The sequence below is a fragment of the Haematobia irritans genome, chromosome 3 (assembly GCF_050003625.1).
Source record: "Haematobia irritans isolate KBUSLIRL chromosome 3, ASM5000362v1, whole genome shotgun sequence".
In the NCBI taxonomy this organism is placed as follows: Eukaryota; Metazoa; Arthropoda; class Insecta; order Diptera; family Muscidae; genus Haematobia; species Haematobia irritans.
In genome coordinates this window covers 47,249,465-47,273,963 of record NC_134399.1, presented here as the reverse complement: position 1 = coordinate 47,273,963, position 24,499 = coordinate 47,249,465, and the positions used below count along the sequence as shown (strand labels likewise).

The 24,499-nt window shown below is 36.1% G+C and overlaps 1 protein-coding gene and 1 pseudogene across 1 annotated transcript in view; one reads left to right on the top strand and one right to left on the bottom strand.

Annotated features, from left to right (window-relative positions):
• Rbcn-3A (rabconnectin-3 alpha) overlaps positions 1 to 24,499 on the bottom strand; it is a 668,488-nt gene that overhangs the window by 277,191 nt on the left and 366,798 nt on the right. The window contains exon 14 of the mRNA XM_075299033.1: positions 24,152 to 24,416. Within this exon, the coding sequence (XP_075155148.1) occupies positions 24,152 to 24,416 (265 nt within the window). The remainder of the gene's footprint in view (positions 1 to 24,151; positions 24,417 to 24,499) is intronic.
• LOC142228889 (uncharacterized) lies at positions 22,453 to 23,601 on the top strand (annotated as a pseudogene).

Genomic DNA, 24,499 nt, shown 5'->3' with positions numbered 1-24,499 from the left:
GGAATTTATCATTTTATTTCCCGTACACCGAAAAAAAGGAGACCCTGGAAAAAATTTACCATTGAATCAATCGGCAACAATTGAAACATTTTTTTTTTTTTTTGAAGAAAACAATTTATTTTATATTTATATTTTTTATCAACCTTTATTTCAAAGCCAATCTATCTATTCGACCCTCTGACCCACAAAAAAGGTAGGAGATAGTTGGTTTTTGAAAATTTTTGACACATTTTTGTTACAATTTTTTTCAGCTTTTTTTAATTTCGTTTAATTGTATTGCAAAATTGCAAAAATCCATATATTTTTGAGCATCGTGCTTTAACAAAATATTGCTTTTCTGTTTTCTGATTTTTTGTGTGTTTTTGGGGAATTTTTTTCATTAAAATTTTTTTGAAATTTTTTGGAACATTTGTTGTAAACGTAAATTTTTGGGATTTTTTTTGGTTTTACGTAATTTTGGCCCAATTTGTCTACTGACCCAATTTTTTTGTTAAATTTGACTCGTTTTTAATTTTTCTTGATTAGAAAATATTTTCGACACTACAAGTTTTGTCCCGTTTGAAAGAATATTTTAATTTGAAATAGTTTATTGTAGAAAATTCGTGCTTTTTCTGAATAAAACTAGTTTTTTGATCCTTCCGCGATTTTTAATATATTTTAGATTTTTTGACCGGTGCAAAAAAGTTTAAAATACATTATGGATAGAACTTTGAAAGAAAAATTTGCCAATTGTTTAAATGATCTCGTGGATGTTGAAAGCGTTTTATCTGTTAAGGCGGTCACCGAAGATTTACACGCGTTGGAAGCGGCTCGAGTGGAGCTAAATACGTTATGGGACCAAGTTAGGCGGGCTTATGTAAATTGTCGAGATAGGGTTCCAGTTGAGGGAGAGACTCCTATAGATAAGGATAAGCTTCGCGGTCATTATAAAAACGGTATGGACGTCTATAAGACAGGTTTAAGTACGATTAACTCACAGATCTCGGCGCGGCAGGAACGGGAGAATCAGGAAAAATTAGCTAGGGAATCATTAATGACACAAAATCTGGCAGTAGACCCAAATTCGACCCCAAATTTACGATTACCACCATGCGACACCGACATTTTTAAGGGCGGGTATAGCGAATGGCCTACATTCAGAGATTTATTCGCTGCAATTTACATAAATAACCCAAGATTGAGTAAAGTCGAGAAATTATTCCATTTAACCCAAAAGACATCGGGAGAAGCGCGAGAAATTATAACGAATGTACCCTTAACTAATGAGGGTTTCGATATTGCATGGAGAAATTTAGAAAATAGATACGAAAATAAACGGATGCAAGTTAACGAACAGCTTAGGATTCTCTTTAATTTGCCTACAGTATCAGTTGAAAACGCGTCAACGATACAAAAATTACAACGAACAATTAACACTTGTACACAAACGTTAGAGTCTTTGCTAGTAGACACGGGAGAATGGGACCCGATATTAGTATACCTTGTTTCAACAAAATTACCTCGTACATTTTTGGAAGAATTTGAGAACAGTTTAGAGGATTGTTCGACCCTTCCAAGTTGGCAGAAATTGGACGATGTTTTGTCACATAAGACATTGGAATCGGTGGGGAATATTAAGATTCAAAATTCGAAATATAATCAAGCAAGATCGGATAATGATAGAAGGGGGAATCGTGTTAATAGTTTTCATACAAATGTCACTCAGAAACATAATCCTTCGGGTTCAAGACTCAATAGTAATTCAAAAGCCAACTATAATTCGAAAAATATTAATAATCCTAGTCGTAAACAAAACGAAAGCGTTTGTCCAATTTGTCGGACAAATCATTTGTTGCGAAACTGTCCCAAATTTTTGGAAAAGTCACCCAATGACAGAATACAAATAACGAAACAAAATCATCTTTGCTACAATTGTTTATTGGCCGATCATGGAGTTCGGGAATGCTAAAGTCGTTATAGTTGTAGGGAATGTAATCAGCGACACCACAGTCTGTTACATAAGGGCAATGTTGGCTCTGCCCCTACAAACACAACATACACACGAGACGCAGCACAATCTGGTGCAAGTGCTGTTGTTCTCAACACTTTAGTTCATCAAGTACGAGACGGAGCACAACATAGCACAAGTGCTGCCGCTCTCAACATTTTTGTTAATCAGGTTCAAGGTGGAGCACAATCTAGTGCAAGTGCTGCCACTTGTTCCACTCTAGTTCAATCATCGAATTCATCTAGTATACAGTCCACTTCTACTAATAAAACGCCTAGTATAACGACTCTTACGTTGCAAGAAGACAGACCCACTCCACGACCCGAAACTACACTTTTGTTTACCGCTATCGTTCAAATCAAAGTAAAGGGACAGAGATATGACGCCAGGGCAATCATTGATCCTGGGTCACAATCGACATTTATTTCTGAAAGAATCAAAAACAGATTACAACTTCCTACAGTCAGGAATTTAGTTCACGTCACAGGTTTGAGTGACACAGTTGCTGAGACATCTACAAAGGCTTGTGTTTTTAATCTTTGTTCACGCATAGACCCTACTTTTGAATTAGAGGTTTGGGCACCCGTGTTAAAGACCCTTCCGTCTAATTTACCAACGCATACTCTTGATCGAACATTGTTTGATGAGTTCCGGCATCTTAGATTAGCCGATCCGCAGTTCTTTGATAGTCGACCCGTTGATATGCTCATCGGGCTTGATATAGGACCGTTCATATACACTCATGATGTTCCTATGAAATCTTTTGGCTCAATATTGGCACAAGACACTGTATTTGGATGGATAGTTGGCGGACCCATTCAACAAAATATTGAGACAACTAGGAAAATTGCTCTTCACAGTGCCTCATCTTTGGAAAAAATAATCACACGTTTTTGGGAGGTGGAAGAAACCCCAAAAAAGATTTTGAGGTCAGCTGAAGATATTTATTGTGAAACAAATTACAAGTCTACGACGAAACGTAATGAAGCGGGAAGATACATAGTGACTCTACCATTCAAAAGTTGCGCAGAAATTGGTGCATCTCGAAACATCGCACTTGCACAATTTCACAGAATGGAGAAGAAATTGGCCAGGACCCCTGATATAAAGGCGGAATACGACGCTGTTATTAGGGAATATCTTCAATTGGGACACATGCGGAAAGTTGATCCACAAAATATTTACAAGACCCCTCATTACTATTTACCGCACCACGCAGTTATTAAACCAGATAGAACGACCACCAATCTTAGAGTGGTATTTAATGCATCAAGCCCTACTTCAAATAAAAAGAGTCTTAACGATATTTTACATACAGGGCCTATTCTTCAACAGGATTTGGTGTTACAAATTTTAAAATGGCGTTTTTTCAAATTTGTTTTCAACGCCGATGTTACAAAAATGTATCGGCAGATATTAATAGACCCAAATCAAGCTTCGTTTCAAAGAATACTTTTCCGATTCTCCGAAAATGGCCCAGTGGAAGATTTGAATTGTTAACCGTCACTTTTGGCGTAAATTGCGCACCGTTTTTGGCAATAAGAACCCTGCTTCAATTAGCTGAAGATGTACAAGACTCATACCCTTTGGGCTCAAAAATAATCAAAGAAAATTTATACGTTGATGATGTATTAGCGGGGGACACACGATTGAAGACACCATCGCCGCTAGAAAACAATTAACATCTGTTTTAGACTCTGCTGGTTTCGAGTTGAGGAAATGGACCTCTAACGACCCACGTCTATTAAATGATCTACATCCTGATTTATTATTGCCTGTCAATTGGTTAGATCTTTCTGAAGGATCGTCAACTAAGACCCTAGGCATTCGATGGAATGTAGCGACCGATACTTTTTCATTTAAGGCGCCAACTGTTGAAGAAAGAGAACTTTTCACTAAACGCGAAGTTCTATCGACAATTGCCAAATTTTTCGACCCTTGCGGCTGGCTTGCTCCGATCATTATAGTTGCCAAATTAGTGATGCAGCAAGTCTGGTTAGATAAAATAGGGTGGGATGACACATTAAGACCCGTAACCACTATGAATTGGAGAAATTTTGTGAAAAATAGCCCGATTATTAATACTATATCTGTACCAAGATGGATTCGATTTTCACCCTCAAGCGCGGTCGAAATACACGGTTTCTGTGACGCGTCGGAAAGCGCGTACGCTGCAACGCTTTATATTCGAGTAGAAATCGGAAACCAAGTAGACACTTTTCTTTCAGCAGCCAAAATTCGTGTGGCTCCAATAAAGAAAATTTCTCTACCGAGATTAGAGTTATGCGGAGCGGTTATGTTATCAAAGTTAGCTAACGCAATTATTCCAAATCTACAAATAACGCAATTTACGACACATTTCTGGACTGACTCCACCATAGTTTTAGCGTGGCTTCGTAAACCGCCGTGTTCTTGGAGCACTTTTGTTGGAAATCGGGTTTCCGAAATTTTAGAAAGCGTCGGTAATGAAAACTGGAATCACGTGGACTCTGAATCGAACCCAGACGATATCGCGAGTCGTGGTTGTTCACCAGATGAGTTAAAAGAACATCATTTGTGGTGGACGGGGCCGGAATGGTTGAAATTGCCCAGAGATCGGTGGCCCAAAACTCAACTCAACGCAGATACGAATCTTGAAGCTAAACAAGTTAAAGTTTTCGCGACAACTGTTTTCGAAGACCCTTTGACCCGTTTCTCGTCTTTATCACGCGCTTATCGAGTGCTATCGTATGTAATGCGTTTTTGGCGGAATACAGGATCAAATCGGTCTCGAATTGCGTCGGAGGACATATCCTCATCTGAACTCAATGAACTCGTCTAGTCATCGTTACTCAAAAACATTATTTTGCTGAAGAATATTTAGCTTTGACCCAAAAGAAGCGACTCTCGCCAAGCAGTAGTATTTTATCGTTTAACCCATTTATCGACTCAAAAGGAGTGCTTAGATCAAACGGTCGTTTAGTTCAATCTCCGGCTCTTACATATAGCGAACGCCATCCTATCTTAATTCCATACGACTCTCGGTTTGCTCTTTTATTTGTAGAATTTGTTCATAAGGTCACGATGCACGGTGGCAATCAACTAATGGTTCGTGTCATTCGATCGGAATTTTGGATTTTTCGTGTGAAACAATTAGTGAAAAAGGTTATTCACAATTGTCGGATATGTTCTATACTTCGACACCGGACCCAAACTCAAATTATGGCATCCCTGCCACCAGAACGCACTATGTTATCTAGACCCTTTCAAAATACGGGGGTAGATTTTGCTGGACCCTTTGGGATCAAAAGTTTGACTGCTCGAGCTTGTCTTATTACAAAGGGTTATGTCTGTATATTTGTTTGTTTTTCGACTCGCGCAATCCACTTAGAAGCTACTAGTGATTTGTCGACCCAATCTTTCATAGCCGCTTTAGATCGTTTTATAGGCAGACGAGGGTGTCCGGAAAAAATATTCTCGGATAATGGGAAAAACTTTATAGGTGCCGCGGAACTTATTAAAAAAGATAGGATCGCATTTATGAAATCAATTCAAGGCACTACTATTCAAAGACACGCGGATCAAAATTTAGAATGGAAGTTTAATCCCCCAGGGGCTCCCCATATGGGAGGTCTGTGGGAGGCGGGAGTTAAATCGTTCAAGACCCACCTTCGGAAAACAATGCCAAAAATGAATTTTACGTTTGAGGAATTATCAACCATTTTAGCCCGCATAGAGGCTTGTCTTAACTCACGTCCTATTAGTCCAACTAGTGATGACCCTTCAGACTTAGAGCCTTTGACCCCAGGACATTTTCTGATAGGTTCTCCATTATTAACCCCAGCAGAACCCGATATTTCTGGTGGGGATGTGACATTAATCAATCGGTGGACACGATTAAAAGTTATTTCTCAGAATTTTTGTCAAAGATGGAAATCGGAATATTTGAATGAATTACATCGTAGATACAAATGGAAATACCCACAACAAAACCTTGCAGTCGATGATTTAGTTATTATAAAGGATGATCACTTACCTTCAAATGAATGGAAACTAGGGAGGGTTGTCAAAACCTACCAAGGCGCTGACAAAAATATTCGAGTAGTAGACATTAGAACCGCTAGCGGTATGCTCAGCCGACCCATAACGAAGATAGTAAAACTGTTTTCGGACTGACTAGCATATCACAAATTCATCAAAAAACACGGTACTCACAAAACTTTTGTTACAGAAATGGCCGGAGTATTACCAGTTCGCGACCCATCACCAAATGGACCCTCTCGCCCCAATCGTAGACACCGACCTGCACACTGGCAGTACGCATGTGGTCTATGCCAGGACGACCATCCAATAAGATCGTGCGCTTTCTTCCGCCGACAGACCCCATACCAGCGCTACGAAATGGTAGAGAGGCGCAGCTACTGCCGTAACTGCCTTGCGCGCAGTCATTTGGCTCCGGACTGCCCAGTCCTCACTGCGTGTCGGGAATGCAATCTCCGTCACCACACGATGTTGCATGGGGCTCCTCAGCTACGTGAAACTTTTGGACGCTATACGCCACCGTCGGTAGAGTTGCCATACCACCGATCTTCGGTTTTTATTCCCACAGCCTAGGTGGATATGATGGCTGAGGAGTCTGAGGATTGGGCCAGTGTAAGAGTGCCGATATCGATCCCAGAGGCAATGAGTCAATTGACGTCGAAGTGGGCGCTAGTGCTTATGCCTACTTGCGACGAGACGGCGTCGTACAGACGGGTCTTGGGAGAGTTTTTGCCCAACTCACCGATTGGGGCTATGTTTTCGTGGGGCCAGTTAGTAGTCCAACCGAGGTCAGCAACCAGTAAGGTAAGGTAAACTACACTCTTTCGCGGGGGGCAGAATGTTCAAAGTTTGTTTGAACTCGGTTTGAAACACTGTGCATAGCGACACAAATATTTTTTAATCGTCGTGTCCTTTTGTTTTTCTATTTGTTTACCTGGAAAGTTGCCCTTTGATCGATGCTTGTAGTTTTGTCGCTAAGCTTTGCATCAGCTACTAAGCATCACTCAAGAGGGCAACGAACCAGTCTTGAACCGACAATCAACACGCGCACGCACAATCGATCCCCCCGCGATAAGTAACAAGTGTAGTGAATCATTAGTCATTGTGAAAATAAAATAAACTTTGAAATAGAACAAACATTTAAGTGAACACTTAAAAACAAAAGTTATTTTACAGGTAAACATAAAGACATTTAGTGAACAGTGACATAAAGAACCCATCATCCCATTACCCATCAAGTACAAGTGAGAGACACAAACAAAACCCTCATCAATAACAAGAACAAAATCACAACACCAAACATTCATTGTAAATAAAACTTTAAAATTTCGACTTAAATCTATATTGCACGAAAAGTTAAATCTAAATTGCACTTATAATTTCTACTTACAACTATATTGCACAATTCCATTGTACATTGCCTGTAAAGTAAAAGTAACCCCTAATTACACCCTTTCCTACATATAAATGAAAATTGAATTCTCTTTGTAAATATTTTTTATACCTCAATCTAAAACCTAATTGCTAATTTAAAACTTAAATCTAATAATAAATTATGAATTAAAATGAGAATTACATTAAAAATACACTACAAAAAAACACTAAAACAATTGAAAATAAATATTCCTGAATTTCATATTAAAAACTAAAATTTCTTCAAGTGTAATTATTTCGGAAGGCAAAATTAGTTTTACTTTCCAGCTCTTCATAAGTTCATCCCCGAACACAATGAAAAGACCAATAAATAAGATATGCCCTTTGGAGAATGTGTCCTCGGAACAATAGCCACCGAATATTACACGGGTAAATTGTACGACGTTTGACAGCAGATCAGCGTTGCCAATTTAGCTTTTTTTCCCGCTAGATTTGGCTTTTTTTGAAGACGTTTAGCGGGAAAAAATGCATTTAGCTTTTTTTCTGGCTTTTTTTCATGACCCTTTTAGCTATTTTTGGCTTTTTTTATTTTCGACATGTTTCTATTGAAATATGGATAAATCGTCGTTTTTATCTAAGCCTTGCTGCAAGTATAAGGGTTTCCACATATTTCAAAGCACAGTTGAAACATTAATAATGAGTCCAGCCATTATGCGGGCATTTTTGTAGCAAATACACCTTGTTGTAAAGTTTTTTCATTATATACATAAAAGTTATCGTAAACTTTAAATCTACTATTACCATACAAATTTGTTAGATAAACTGTCAGTAAATTATTGGGAATATTATCATATGACTCGTTTATCCTTTTTATGTTATTATAATATTCTAAAGTTATTACGATATTACTAAATTAAAATAGTAGATGTGAATAGCTTTGTGCACTGAAAAATAATATTGTCGTCTCCTTAAAATACGAACGCGAATTTTGGTTATAATAGCATTTGTGAATTTCTTTTATGTTTTCCTTGTCCAAAAGACGATAAAGTCGTTTTGTCCTTATAATTAAGCGATTCAACTTAAAAATGGGTATGTTTTCATGAAAGAAGGAAGAATTAATGAAATAGTCTTTAAATGTGAGGAGTTTATGCATCTTAACCACAAACCGAAATAGCGTTCAAAAATAGAAGATGTTTTTCAACACTTTATTTTAAAAACGTATATATACAATAATTTCTACTTGAAGTCGAGTCTGAATTTGGAAATTTAAGTTGGCGTTAGCACGTTTTTAAAGCACTTTGATAGGCACTTTGATAGTATTTTCTACAATTTAAATAAAAGTAATGTATTTCGAATTTTTCACAATTTCAAATCCAAACTAAAATTTTATTTAAAAAAATGACAAATCATTTTTTTACCAAATCCAAAGCATGCTTAGATCATTTATTATTTTAAAATAACAAGTAAATAAAATAGAGGTGTTGGGAAGGTAGCTCCCACAAAACGAAGGACTTCCAGTAAAAAATTTGTGATAGTAATCAAAATGTATCGAATACACAAACAGAGCTAATATGCCTTAGATATTGTTACAGTCTCACAGAAGTGGAACTAAAATGAAAATAATATGCATTGTAAGTGAAATAAAGCCTTTAAGTTTGTTAAATTTCAATCAAAAATGTGACTTTTGATACAAAAAAATTTAGCTTTTTTTATACCCTCCATCATAGGATGGGGGTATATTAACTTTGTCATTCCGTTTGTAACACATCGAAATATTGCTCTAAGACCCCATAAAGTATATATATTCTGGGTCGTGGTGAAATTCTGAGTCGATCTAAGCATGTCCGTCCGTCCGTCCGTCTGTTGAAATCACGCTAACTTCCGAACGAAACAAGCTATCGACTGGAAACTTGGCACAAGTAGTTGTTATCGATGTAGGTCGGATATTGAAAATGGGCCATATCGGTCCACTTTTACGTATAGCCCCCATATAAAGGGACCCTTAGATTTGGCTTGTGGAGCCTCTAACAGAAGCATATTTCATCCGATCCGGCTGAAATTTGGTACATGGTGTTGGTATATGGTCTCTAACAACCATGCAAAAATTGGTCCACATCGGTCCATAATTATATATAGCCCCCATATAAACCGATCCCCTGATTTGGCTTGCGGAGCCTACAAGAGAAGAAAATTTCATCCGATCCGGCTGAAATTTGGTACATGATGTTGGTATATGGTCTCTAACAACCATGCAAAAATTGGTCTATATCGGTCCTTAATTATATATAGCCCCCATATAAACCGATCCCCAGATTTGGCTTGTGGAGCCTCTAAGAGAAGCATATGTCATCCGATCCGGCTGAAATTTGGTACATGGTGTTGGTATATGGTCTCTAACAATCATGCAAAAATTGGTCCACATCGGTCCATAATTATATATAGCCCCCATATAAACCGATCCACAGATTTGGCTTGCGAAGCCTCAAAGCGAAGCAAATTGCATCCGATCCGGCTGAAATTTGGTACATGATGTTGGTATATGGTCTCTAACAACCATGCAAAAATTGGTCCACATCGGTCCATAATTATATATACACCCCATATAAACCGTTCTCCAGATTTGGCTTGCGAAGCCTCAAAGAGAAGCAAATTTCATCCGATCCGCCTGAAATTTGGTACATGATATTGGTATATGGTCTCTAACAACCATGCAAAAATTGGTCCACATCGGTTCATAATTATATATAGCCCCCATATAAACCGATCCCCAGATTTGGCTTGCGAAGTATCCAAGAGAAGCAAATTTCACCCAATCCGGTTGTAATTTGGAACATGGTGTTAGTATATGATCTTTAACAAGCGTGCCAGAATTGGTCCATATCGGTCCATAATTATATATATCCCCCATATAAAATGTTCTGCAGATTTGACCTCCGGAGCCTCTTGGAGGAGCAAAATTCATCCGATCCGGTTCAAATTAGGAACGTGGTGTTAGTATATGGTCGCTAACAACCATACCAAAATTGGTCTAATCACACAAAAATTGGTCCATATCGGTTCATAATCATGGTTGCCACTAGAGCCAAAAATAGTCTACCAAAATTTTATTTCTATAGAAAATTTTGTCAAAATTTTATTTCTATAGAAAATGTTGTCAAAATTTTATTCGGTTCATAATAAAATTTTCATCATTGTCAAAATTTTATTTCTATAGAAAATTTTGTTCAATTTTGATTCGGTTCATAATCATGGTTGCCACTCGAGCCAAAAATAATCTACCAAGATTTTATTTCTATAGAAAATTTTGTCAAAAGTTTATTTCTATAGAAAATTTTGTGAAAATTTTATTTCTATAGAAAATTTTATTTCTGTTGTCAAAATTTTATGTCTACTTTGTCAAACTGAATTATATACAGTATGTCAAGAAAGTCTTTTGACATTGCCAAATATTTCAAATTCTAGAAATAATTGAAATATTAAATATTTTATTAAATTTTTAATTCTGTGTACGTATGTATACTTTGCAAAATACATAATAAAATATTTTTTTTTAAAATTTCATTATATTTAATTTTGGAACAAAACATAATTTTTATCCCATTGTCAAAACACTTTCTTGACAAACTGTACGTATTGGATCGATCTTCTTTGATTTAATATATACCACGTATGGACTTACATACAATTTAGAAGATGGTGTTAGGAGGTTTTAAGATACCTTGCCATCGGCAAGCGTTACCGCAACTTAAGTAATTCGATTGTGGATGGCAGTGTTTAGAAGAAGTTTCTACGCAATCCATGATGGAGGGTACATAAGCTTCGGCCTGGCCGAACTTACGGCCGTATATACTTGTTATGTTATTATATTTAATACGTATTCTAAAGTTATTACGATATTACTAAATTAAAATAGTAGATGTGAATTGCTTTGTACACTGAAAAAATATTGTCATGAGGCCAAAGATTTCATGTCTTTAAAATACGAACGCGAATTTTGGTTATAATAGCATTTGTGAATTTCTCTTATATGTTATAAACTGTTTTCCTTGTCCAAAAGCCGATAAAATAGTTTTGTCCTTATAGTTAAGTGATTCAACGTAAAAATGGGTATCTTTTCATGAAAGAAGGCTAGGGTCAATTCTAAAAAATTCTTAAAATTAATTAAATAGTCTTTAAATTTGTGGAGTTTTTGTATCTTGACCACAAACCAAAATAGCGTTCAAAAATAGAAGAGGTTTTTTAACATTTTATTTTAAAGACGTATACACAGAATAATTTCTACTTAAAGTCGAGTCTGAATTTGGAAATTTTAGTTGCGTTAGCACGTTTTTAAAGCACTGTGATAGCTCATAAAGAAAAAGATGAAAAAACGAATATATTCAAATTTGACTCTGAATCAATACCAAAATCATTAGTGTACAAAATCTTTGCAACCGAACATAGAAATAATTAAGGAAATAAAGTTTTGAATGTGGTATTATTTTTTAACATCAAAAAAATGCAATAAAAAATTCGTAGTGATAGGATCAAAGTAAATCTGCTATTTATTAATGGAATGGATTTACATTTACGAAAATTGGACACTAGGTTTTTATGGGAAATTTTCGAATAAAAGTTATTCAGTATAAACTTGCAAGACAGTTAGAATGTGTTTTATTCTCTTGAGTAATATTAGGAGAAGTGTACACGTTCACGAATTTATCATTAATTCAGTTAAAACGAAAGATATTGATATTTTCTAATGCAGTTCTATGTGACATTGGACTTGTTGATGATTAACCAGCTGATAATTGCAAGTTTACCGGGAAAAAAGGAAACAAACAGAGCTAATATGACATAGATTTTCTTACAGTCTCACAGAAATGGAAATAAAATGAATACAATTAAAATAATATGCATTTTAAGTGAAATAAAGCCTTTAAGTTTGTTAAATTTCAATCAAAAATGTGACAAAAAAATTTAGCCTTTTTTCTAGCTTTTTAACATTTTTTAGCTTTTTTTGGCTAGTTTTTTGGACAAATCTAGCGGTTTTTGGTGAAACAATTCTGGCAACGCTGAAGTCAACAGACACAGCTTCAATTATATTTTCATTATTTATTTATTTATTACTTAATTTATTGTAATTACAAATTATAATAACCTTTTTTTATATGAGAACTAGCAACTAGATATTGGAATTAGAACTTAATATGATACAATGAGCTTATATTTTGAATATATTAGATCTCATTAAGTAGATTAGTAGTCTATAGAAAGGAAAACATTGCAAGAATTATCTACAGAAGGGGATTTTAAAGAGCCAAATGCATCTAATGTTTTATAATGCAGAGCATGAGGATAGCATATGTCATATTGTGGTACAATTTTAGTAAAATTTACTCATTTGAGAGACTTATGAACTCAATTTAAGCAAACTTCTGTCATTTTAGGAAAATATGAACTATTTTATTTTTTAGTAAAATTGTGCACTATATTTGTATACAACTTTTTCTCTTATTTTTAGTTCACGTCATTAAAGTTAGCAAAAAATTATTCAAATAAGGAACATTTACTCATATTGTGCAAAACTTAGCTAAAATCAACTAATCTTCATGAACTAAAATAAAGTTCAGTTGGCATTAGAGTCCCTTTTGTTCTGGGTGTATAAATCCAGAATCTGATATAGTCTTCATAGGTAAAATCTTTAAAGTTATCTTCGGCAAGTGTAGTGGTTGAACTGCTCTGCTTGATCTGTCATCAAACCCCCCTGAAATTTCAAAGGAAACCAAAATATTTGATTCATGGTGGTGGGTATTTAAGAATCGGTCCGGCCGAACTTACTGCTGTATATACTTGTTTCTACGAGTGTGGGTTTATTGGCACCAGAACGGTTTAACACACTCAGCCACAAACGCAATCAAACACGAAACGTCAATTCAAATGTTTCTTGTATAATCGCAATTTGACACCAAAGTATAACATTATAAATACTTTTCGAGATGTTCTTTATTAGTATATATGAAAAACTAAAAACATAGTTTCAAATTGTTTTTTTATGTTGGACATCGTTTATACGTTGTTACTTTCGACGTATATTTTTGTAGAAATATATTTTTTCCATTTAAACTTAATAAAAAAAAATTGAAAATTCTAGTAATTTGCAAAACCTTTACAAAAAAACTTTCATGGACGTAAAAAGTCAACAGACACAGCTTCAATTATATTTTCATTATTTTTTTATTTATTTACCCAGCAAAAAAAATTTGGAAGTTCTTCCAAAGGCACAACTTTAAAAGCACTTCCAATGATGTTCTTTATTTTAACTACCCAGGAAGTTCTTTTAATTCAATTTTTTATAACTTGGTTTTTTTTCATACTTTTAATGGGTAATTTTAACTTTTTGGTTCAAATAGGTTAAAAACAGAGTAAGAATTCATAAAATAGTACAAATCATTTAAATTTTGTCGCAAAATTCTAAATCCAATCTAAAAAAATTGTGAATATTTGAAAATATTTAAGGACAAACGTTTCCGACAAGCGTTAGAATCCATTAGCAATTATAAAAAATTATAAAAATTATTTATTTGATAAAATATGACAGAATTTTTTAATTTATATTCAAAACATTGAGTTCGGATCGCACTTAAAGAAGTGATGCAAATTCAGTGTAAGGGCTGTTGAAATGAATGACTTCCGTCCTATGACAAGCCCATGTTAAATTCATCGCTTCTACGTTAATTTGGCACCACTTCCGGATCCAAAAAGAACATTTTCATTACTTTTTTGGCGACGCTTTTTTTGTTGGGTATTTATTACTTAATTTATTGTAACTACAAGTTATAATAACTTTATTTATATGAGAACTACACCCTCAAAAAATCGCTTCTTTAACTTATGTTCCAAACATATTTTGCAGGAAGCACATATATTATTGGATACTGCCGAAACATTAATATGTTTGTTTTATGTGAACATATTATATGTTTGGAAGCATTTTGAGCCCAAAAGTATTATATGCTTGGAAGAATTTTTCCCAAAGACGATTGTGCTCATTGCCTAACATACTCGTAATTTTCACTTCCACGAAATATTTTACCTTTTTCTGTAATACAAATAATGTTGAAGAAATTATTCACTTTTATAAATTTGTTAAATTTTACCTTTCGCCTGCACGGAGAATCGAACCGAGGACCATACAGTTTGTAAGCGAACTGGACTACGTAGCTGTTATAGTCACCAGTAGATAATTATCGTTATAAGTTACATTTATATAGCATAGTTTGCAGCGCCCACGAGCCCATGCAAACATAACATTATTTAACAGAAACATACATTTGTTTGCCACGTGGAGCAGTGGTTAGCATGTCTGCCTTGCATGCAAAGGGTCGTGGGTTCAATCCCTGCTCCAACCGAACACTTTCTTTCTTTTTTTTTTTAATTTGCACATTGAAATGAAACTTAATGAAACTTCGAAATGATTAAAGATTTATAGTCAGTAACAGGCCTTGATATAAACGAAATTGACTGATTTTTGGATAAAATATTATTTTTTTATTGCAAAAATAACAATTTTGTAACAAAAAACAGTTTTTGGAATCGTTCAATTCGATGATACCGGAAATGCCGGAGACAAATATGAGCAATGTGCACGATATCGAACACGCAATGGAGCGGATTACTAAGGCCTTCAACATTTCACTGAAAGCTGCTTACCCTAGAGGAAAGCCAAGGGGAAAAAATAGGCCGCCATGGTGGACTACGGAGTTAAGTAATATGAGGAAATCCTGCAGGAAGCTCTTTGACAAAGCACAGTCCACAAGAGCTCCGGAGGATTGGGACACCTACAAGATGAATCTGAGAGCATATAAACGAGAACTGAGAAGGTCTCAACAAAACTCTTGGGATGATTACTGTAGCAGTATTGAGAATACGTCAGAGGCTTCCAGACTACGGAAGGTACTAGCATCCACTAACACCGCTTCAGGTTTCATTAAAACATCGGAGGGAAATTGGACAACCTCCAGTGTGGAGACGTTGGAGGTACTTTTGGACACACACTTCCCTGGAAATCAGACGGTTGAACCATGTTCTGGTGGTGTAACAGAGGCTCAGCGGTCATTTCCTATCGAGGAAATTGTGTCGGAATCTAGAATAAAATGGGCTTTAAATAGCTTTGGACCATTCAAATCCCCCGGACCTGATGGAATTACTCCGGCGGAATTACAAGCAGTGGCTGAAGGAATTATCCCTGGTTGACGGTGATATATAAACAATGTGTAAACTTAGCATATATTCCAGAAAAATGGAGGGAAACAAAAGTCGTATTCATACCTAAAGCAGGAAAAGCCTCTCACTCGAGTGCGAAGGATTTCCGACCAATCAGCTTATCCTCATTCCTACTTAAGACCCTGGAGAGGATGATAGACATGTATCTTAGAACTAGCGTGGATTCAAGTTTGCTCTCGAAACCACAGCATGCATACTCGAAGGGCAGGTCTACTGATACCGCATTGCATGAACTAGTCAGCTTTATTGAAAGCTCACTATCTGTCAAAGAATACACAATCGTGGCGTTTCTAGACATCGAAGGGGCGTTCAATAATGTCCTTCCGAGCTCGATATTAAATGGACTGACAACTTTGACTGTTGATCCAGGTATAATTAGGCTGTTAGACGAACTTCTAACAAAGAGACGTATTTCAGCCACACTAGGACAAGCAAACATACAAAGGTATGTGAACAGAGGCACTCCCCAAGGAGGAGTTCTATCACCTCTTCTTTGGAATATTGCGATAAACAACCTTCTGGTTTCTCTAGAAAAAGAAAGGATAAAAGTGGTGGCATACGCAGATGATGTGGCGCTAGCAGTCAGGGGAAAATTCCCATCCACAATCAGAGATATTATACAGAGAGCTCTCCGGATGACTGAGAAATGGGCGAAAGATAATGGTCTTGGTGTAAATCCAGCAAAGACAGAACTAGTCATGTACTGCAAAGATCGCAAAACCCCACGGTTAGGCCCATTTCCTTAGGGGGTACTGAAATTCCCTTTGGTGAGTGTGCAAAATACCTTGGCGTTATTTTGGACAGGAAGCTGAATTTTAGGCTTAATATTGAAGAGAGGGCGAGAAAAGCCACGGTAGCTTTGTACTCGTGCAAAAAGGCAATAGGGGAAAAGTGGGGACTAAAACCAAAAATTGTGCATTGGCTATACACGGCAGTAGTAAGACCTATAATGCTATATGGTGTTGTAGTCTGGTGGCCGGCACTTCAGAAACCGACTTGTTTAGATAAAGTTCAGCGTATGGCGAGCTTGTGTATCTCAAGCGCATTTAGTAAGACAGGAACAGACTCCCTTAATGTCATGCTACATCTATTGCCTTTAGACATTTTGGCCAAACAGTCAGCTGCAACAACGGCTGTGCGGTTGCGCGAGCAGTCGCTGTGGTCGGAAAAAATGTACGGTCATAGTTCGCTCCTCAAAGTAATGCCAGATGTGCCAAACGTAGTGGATTACACCCTGGCAAAAACACTTTTCGACAAAAAGTTTGAAACTCTAATTCCCAACAGTGAGGCGTGGTGTACACAGACCCCGGGGAATAAAAGATATATAGATTTCCATACTGATAGCTCCAAATAGAATGGACAAGTGGGGTTCGGAGTATATTCTAAAGATCTGGAAATTCGAATAGCGAAAAGATTATCTAATCACTGTAGTGTTTTTCAGGATGAAATATTGGCAATAAGAGAGGTGGCGAATTGGCTGAGAAGTAATGATCCAAAAAGTTTGTCCATTAATATATACTCAGGCAGTCAACCTGTAATAAAAACCTTGGATTCTGTGTTCCCTAACTCGAAAACGGCAATCGACTGCCGCAAATCTCTCAATGAGATGGCTGAGCAGTACAATATTCACCTGATATGGGTGCCTGGCCATAGGAACATGCCGGGGAACTGCGAAGCGGATGAGTTGGCAAGGCTAGGAACTACCTTACATATTCCAGGGGAACTAGAATCTGTTGGTATGCCCCTGGCTACCTGCAAGCTCATGCTGCGTGAGAATGCTGTTATGATGGCAAATGTTCGATGGGAGAATTGCAAGGGCTGTAACGACACCAAGCAAATAATGCCCCATTTAAACTTAAACCGCACACTAGATATGCTAGTGTTCTCGAGACGTCAGATATCACTCCTGATATCTGCTATAACGGGTCGCTGCCTGATAGGCGATTTTGCAAAAACTATAGGCGCGAAGTATAATGACTATTGTATGAGCTGTCATGATGCGGAGGAAAAGGAATCAATTAAACACCTCTTGTGTGAGTGTCGTGCATTTTGTGTAAAGCGCAAGCAACTTTTAGGAGCATATAGCTTCAGATTACTGGCGGATCTGGAAAACGTTAACTTAAGCAGTCTGCTAATGTTTGTGGAACAATCTGGTTGGTTCAACAAAGAAAAATAATCAAGAAGGTTCAGAGGTTAAAACTAGAAGTGCCCATATGTAATAGGTACTTGTAGTTAATGTGGTATCACAATGGACTGAATAGTCTAAGTGAGCCTGAATCTTAATCGGGCTGCCACTTTATGATTGCTAAGGAACTTCAGATCATTGTGGAAGAAAATGAAAAAATTCAATTACAAATGTTGGCGTTGCTGATCGACATAAATCACGGGAAATTAAATCCTTCTTTAATAACGCCTATACAGTTGCAGGAAGAGATAAACAAAATTCGAGAGCACATCCCGGAGCACTTGAAGTTGCCAGGAACAGCGGAGAACCAGCTCCGCAGCATATATAAACTTTTAACTATTGGTGCGAAGTATAATGACTACTGTATGAGCTGTTATGATGCGGAGGAAAAGGAATCAATTAAACACCTCTTGTGTGAGTGTCCTGCATTTTGTGTAAGGCGTAAGCGAATTTTAGGGGCATACAGCTTTAAATTACACAGACCCCGGGGAATAAAAGATATATAGATTTCCATACTGATAGCTCCAAATAGAATGGACAAGTGGGGTTCGGAGTATATTCTAAAGATCTGGAAATTCGAATAGCGAAAAGATTATCTAATCACTGTAGTGTTTTTCAGGATGAAATATTGGCAATAAGAGAGGTGGTGAATTGGCTGAGAAGTAATGTTCCAACAAATATTGACATTAATATATACTCAGACAGTCAACCTGCAATAAAATCCTTGGACTCTGTGTTCCTTAACTCGAAAACGGCCATAGACTGCCGCAAATCCCTCAACGAGATGGCTGAGCAGTACAATATTCATCTAATATGGGTGCCTGGCCATAGGAACATACCGGGGAACAGCGAAGCAGATGAGTTAGCAAAGCTAGGAACTACCTTACATATTCCAGGGGAACTAGAATTTGTTGGTATGTCTTTGGCTACCTGGAAGCTTTTACTGCGTGAGAAGGCTGTCATGATGACAAATGTTCGATGGGAGAATTGCAAGGGTTGTAACGACACCAAGCAAATATGGCCCCATTTAAACTTGAACCGCACACTAGATATGCTAGTGTTCTCAAGACGTCAGATATCACTTCTGATATCTGCTATAACGAGTCGCTGTCTGATAGGCGAATTTGCAAAAACTATTGGTGCGAATTATAATGACTACTGTATGAGCTGTTATGATGCGGAGGAAAAGGAATCAATTAAACACCTCTTGTGTGAGTGTCCTGCATTTTGTGTAAGGCGTAAGCGAATTTTAGGGGCATACAGCTTTAAATTACTGGCGTACCTGGAAAACGTTAACTTAAGCAGTGTGTTAATGTTTTTGGAACAATCTGGTTGGTTCAACAAAAGAAAATAATAGTGAAGATTCAGTGGTTAAAACTAGAAGTACCCATATGTAATAGGTACTTTTAGTTAAATGTGGTATCACAATGGAGTTAATAGTCTAAGTGAACCTGAAACTTAATCGGGCTGTCACTTTAACCTAACCTAACCTACTACATATTATGTTCTTTTGGCTATAGGACCAAGATTATAGTTATAGTAACTTATATTACAAAAGATACGAATTAAAATGAGAACAGATATAATTTTCAAAACCAAAATATTTAAAATTGAAAATAGTTATAGGGTCGATGTGTACCATATAACAGCGCATGCAGGTATATGGTAAATTGCACATTCTACAATCTACAAAGTAGACCTCTGGTGCACTCGGTTTCCTCATTACATATTCCACAAGTATAGGATATTTTATTTGATCACAACGCTATGAACGGAACGTGAAAATTTGCGGCAAAAATTATTTACAATCAATCTAGTATCTCCAAACATATATATCGATATTTTTATCAAAATCAAATGTTACCACCAAAAAGGGAGACAATCCCCCTTATTTCAGGTGTGTCCGAATTATAATCCCACTTGGAATACTACAAAATGTACTGATATATGGAGTTTAATTTATGATTGACGTTTTCTTTATTAAGAAAGTGGCATAGCCCCAGAACTTGATGTAAATAGAAGAAACCAGTCCTCATTTTATTAAATTAATTTTACTTAATTAATTTTAAAAAAATTAACCATCAAAATAATTTTCTTCGGTATCTAGTTCTGTCTGTGTTTTTTTTTTCAGTATTCCGGTCGCAATTATTCCCAGATTTTGATGAAACTTGGTAAAACGTATTTTTTTTTTGGCAAAAGGACGAACAATGTTAAATTTGGAAAAAATCGGATCAAACTTAGATATAGCCCCCATATAGGCATCGCCCGATTTCGACAAATGAGATCATATTGCGCTTAACACAAAGTATTTTTATAGTATCCTTAAAGTGTGCAAAATTTCATCAAATTCCATATATGTGTATTCCCAAATTCGGTTATAAACCCCTTATTTATTAATTAATTATTGTAATTGTAATTATTGTATTCCAGTAAAATAGCATTTGTGTCTTTTTAGCTTTTCAGCCAAAATGAGAATAATTCGCTATTCTTATCTTCGCTATTTCTACAAAAATTTAATTTATTTTAGAATGGGCAAGTATGCGCTGACAAACTTTACAACACGCAAAAGTATACTACCTCACGAACAATAACATTAACAAACGTTAGACCTATTCCTCGAAAATGTACGTATGTACTAAATTTTTCACAAATAAACAGCACCGTTGAAACCACAAAACATGTTCAAAAACAAAAATATTTTTTAAAGTGTTTTCAAATTTTTGAACTATTTATCTCTCCTCTTAGAATCCACATTTAAAAATTTTCTTTATTAATTTTTATTGTGAAAAAAATTAAGTACGAAATTGTCCAACTTTTGCTTTCCTTGATTGCACGCAAATTGCAAACATTTTGGTAAACATTGACAGCTTTTTGCTCATGAACAGTGTTGCCAAATTTTAAATTTACTTTCGATTTATACTCTCCAAGATGTTGTAAAGTAATCTCAATTGGAACATTTAAAAATTTTTCATTTTGAAGATTTTACTTTTTGTCGCTGTTTTGCGATTTCCGCCCATAGTGCACAGCAATGATTATACAAAAAAATATAACCACAGAAAAAGGCAGCACAGCTGTTATTATTCAAATCGCAGAGATATCACCAATACATCAGCAATCAACAACAGAAGAAACAACAGCTAAGCAACAACAAAAAGTGGAATGAAATATGGCAATCTCGCAAATGATAATTCAGTCCACTTTATATCAAACTAATTAAATTGATCGAGTTTGTACAAGACTTCATACGACAGATGCCACTAACTCTGTATTCAACACTTTTAATAGTTATATTACACTATTGGTCTCACTTATTTATTTTAATTCGATCTGAACTCAGAGGAAATTAATACGATGATCTATCTCAATATAGTGTTGCCAACCTATTATTTTATTTTCATTTTAAAATACACAATTTTCAACTTAGGTTTGCTAAAAAAATAGCATTTTGGAATTTATAAACTCAAATGTCTTTGAGCTGAAATTGACCTTTTTCACGAGAGAAAGATTTCTTCGTAGTACCACTTTAGCGCTTTTTGCAGATGTGCGTCTGAAGGGAAGCTGGTTCCATTTCTGTCGGACGCTGAGAAGAAAATGGTAAAAATTATCTAACAAAAATCAGTTAAACCATCGATGAAGCCAGGCGAGTTTTTAAGGATATGCTAGTTTTACCTCTTCTTATAGCATATAAAACAGAAAAAGGATTCGATATTTGTAAATAAGGCATATTTATCCATTAAATATTTAAACAATTTCGCAAGAAAGTTTATTTAAACTTTCTTTAATGGTTCATTATAACAATTAATGAAAAAGTCAATCTGCATGGGTAACATAAAACGTTTTTAACTAACGATTTATTCATTCAACATCATTTATAAATGCAATATGAATAATCTACATGTAAAAAGTGTATCTTACAACTATTCTATGTTTTAGAATCAAAAAGTGCAAATAAGTATTGGACACAACAAACAAACCATAAATGAATAACCCACTACATATATATTTTTTCTTATTTCGAGTTTCCTGAGTAGAGAAGACGTAGGAATTCGAATGATCTAATTTTCATTCATCATAAGGGCTGTTTTCTTTTTGCACTGGATGCAACATTTGTATGAGCTATCCAGAACATCGTTGCACTGGTGTTCTATCCAGAACATCTCATCAGTGCAAGTCGCGCCGATCTTGCCAGATTGTGTTTTGATAAAGTGACGCTTCATCGATTCACAATAGCACTTTATTGTGACTAATTTATCGAAAAACATGAAATTCAAAGTGGTATAGTGTCATTAATAATCGCAGCAGTAAATATTTATTACTAATTGGAGCATTTCATACATTAAAAATGCAAGATTTCACTTCTTTTCTGTGATTGTTTTTGAACACCTGATGACAGTGTTGCATATTTTTGGAGATGTCCTGGATAAACGAGTACTCTGTTTTCTTTTAGTCCTTCACGGCTTAGGGTATCCAGTGCTAAAAGAAAACAGCCCTATTGTCGGCAAGCGATTTCAGGCAGACGTTGCTAGTAATTCCCCGTGGAACGCCTGCAGATGAATTGAATGCTTGGCTGAAGGCATCACCTTTATGGAATGACGTAAAAACATTATCGCCAACCACTAATATGAGAGTTCAACTTCAGAATGATCAAAGTGCTGCACAATTTGCCAAGCAATTGTTATCTGTTAATTTCAAATTCATGAAGGATATCCCACAGTTGTACACTTAGCAGTGCATTTGGAAAAGTGTTTAATTCACTGAGGCTAATGCGGCACAAGGAGCTGAGAGACCACCATCGACAACATTGACTAGCTTCTTTGCAATGTGTGAAGCAGATCCATTCGCAGCGACGCTGATGTACGTTGAAATGCCCAAGTATTACACTTGGAATCAATCAACAAATAAATTCCAACGACGCAAACAAGGAACCCCAGTTCCAGATTGGCCACAGGTGTTTTCCACTAATGCACTAGGTCGCATGTATACTGCTCATCCTAGAAATTATGAATGTTTTTATTTGCGACTGGTAAATGTTCGTGGACCAAAATCCTTCGCGCAATTGAAGACTGTGAATGGATACTAATGTAAAAAATATCGAGAAGCATGCCAACTAATGGGTTTGCTGGAGAACGATTCTCATTGGGATTTAACACTTGCGGATTCAGTTATTTCATCAAATGCGTACCAAATACGAACGCTTTTCGCAATTATCATCACATGTTTTCCTTCACAACCAATTCAGTTATGGAACAAATACAAAGGCGACATATGTGAAGATATTTTGTATCGCTTGCGCATTCAAACGAATAATCCTGATATCCAAATAACCGATGAAATCTACAATTAAGGATTGATTCTGATTGAGAATCAATTCTTGACTATTGCAAACAAGATACTGATTGAAGTAGAAATGATTGCGCCAAATCGACCGATGCACGATGCATTCAACCAAGAATTAAATCGAGAGCTGCAATACAATGTTGATACATTGCAGTAATTCGTTCGAAATAATGTGCCGTTGCTGAATGATCAGCAAAAACAAGTATACGAAACAATAATGCAAGCGGTAGACAATAATACTGGTGGTTTATTCTTTATTATCCAGTGCAATGGGAAATTGTTGATGCAATGCAAGCTCATTGTTTGGGATGAGTGCACAATGGCACATAAGAAATCACTTGATGCTCTTAACCTCACACTGAAGTATCTTCGGCGAAGTAACAACATCTTTAACAGTTTGATTGACATTAGGGCTGTTTTCTTTTTGCACTGAATACAATATTGTTTGTGTGGGCTATCCAGAACATCGTTGCACTGGTGTTCTATCCAGAACATCTCATCAGTGCCAGTCGCGCCGATGTTGCCAGATTGTATTTTGATAAAGTGATGCTTCTTTGTTTCACAATAGCAATTTATTGTGACTAATTTATCGAAAAACATGAAATTCAAAGTGGTACAGTGTCATAAATAATCGCAGCAGTAAATATTTATTACTAATTGGAGCATTTCATACAATAAAAATGCAAGATTCCACTTCTTTTCTGTGATTGTTTTTAAGCAGCTGATGACAGTGTTGCATATTTTTTGAGATGTCCTGGATAAACGAGTACTCTGTTTTCTTTTAGTCCTTCACGGCTTAGCATATCCAGTGCAAAAAGAAAACAGCCCTATAGAGAAACATCGAATCGGGCAGCACTCAGTGATAAGAGAGAAGTTCACCAATGTGGTATCAAATGGACTGAAAAGTCTAAGTGAGCCTGATACTTCGGGCTGCCACCTATCCTAACAAAGAGAAACACCGAGATTTCTTAACTTGTACTTACTGTTCTGAACTTTGTATCATTAAGAAGCCGGAACCTGAAGTTTCATTGTCCTTAGATATATTCAGCAAATCGTAGTCACATTCATCTTCATACCAATTAGGTGATTCCAGTAAGAGGGAAATATCAAATTCATGAACTTCCCTCGGATTTGCGACGGCAATCATATTCGACGAACTATTATTCAAGCAAAATGCCAGAACTGATTCGTGGTCTTTATGTATAATACGAATTGGTTCATTGACGTCCTTAATGGATGTGGTCCCACCTAAGAGCAAAAAATGTATATACGCATATAAACACCATGTACACACATATACACACGCATATATATATATATATATATATATA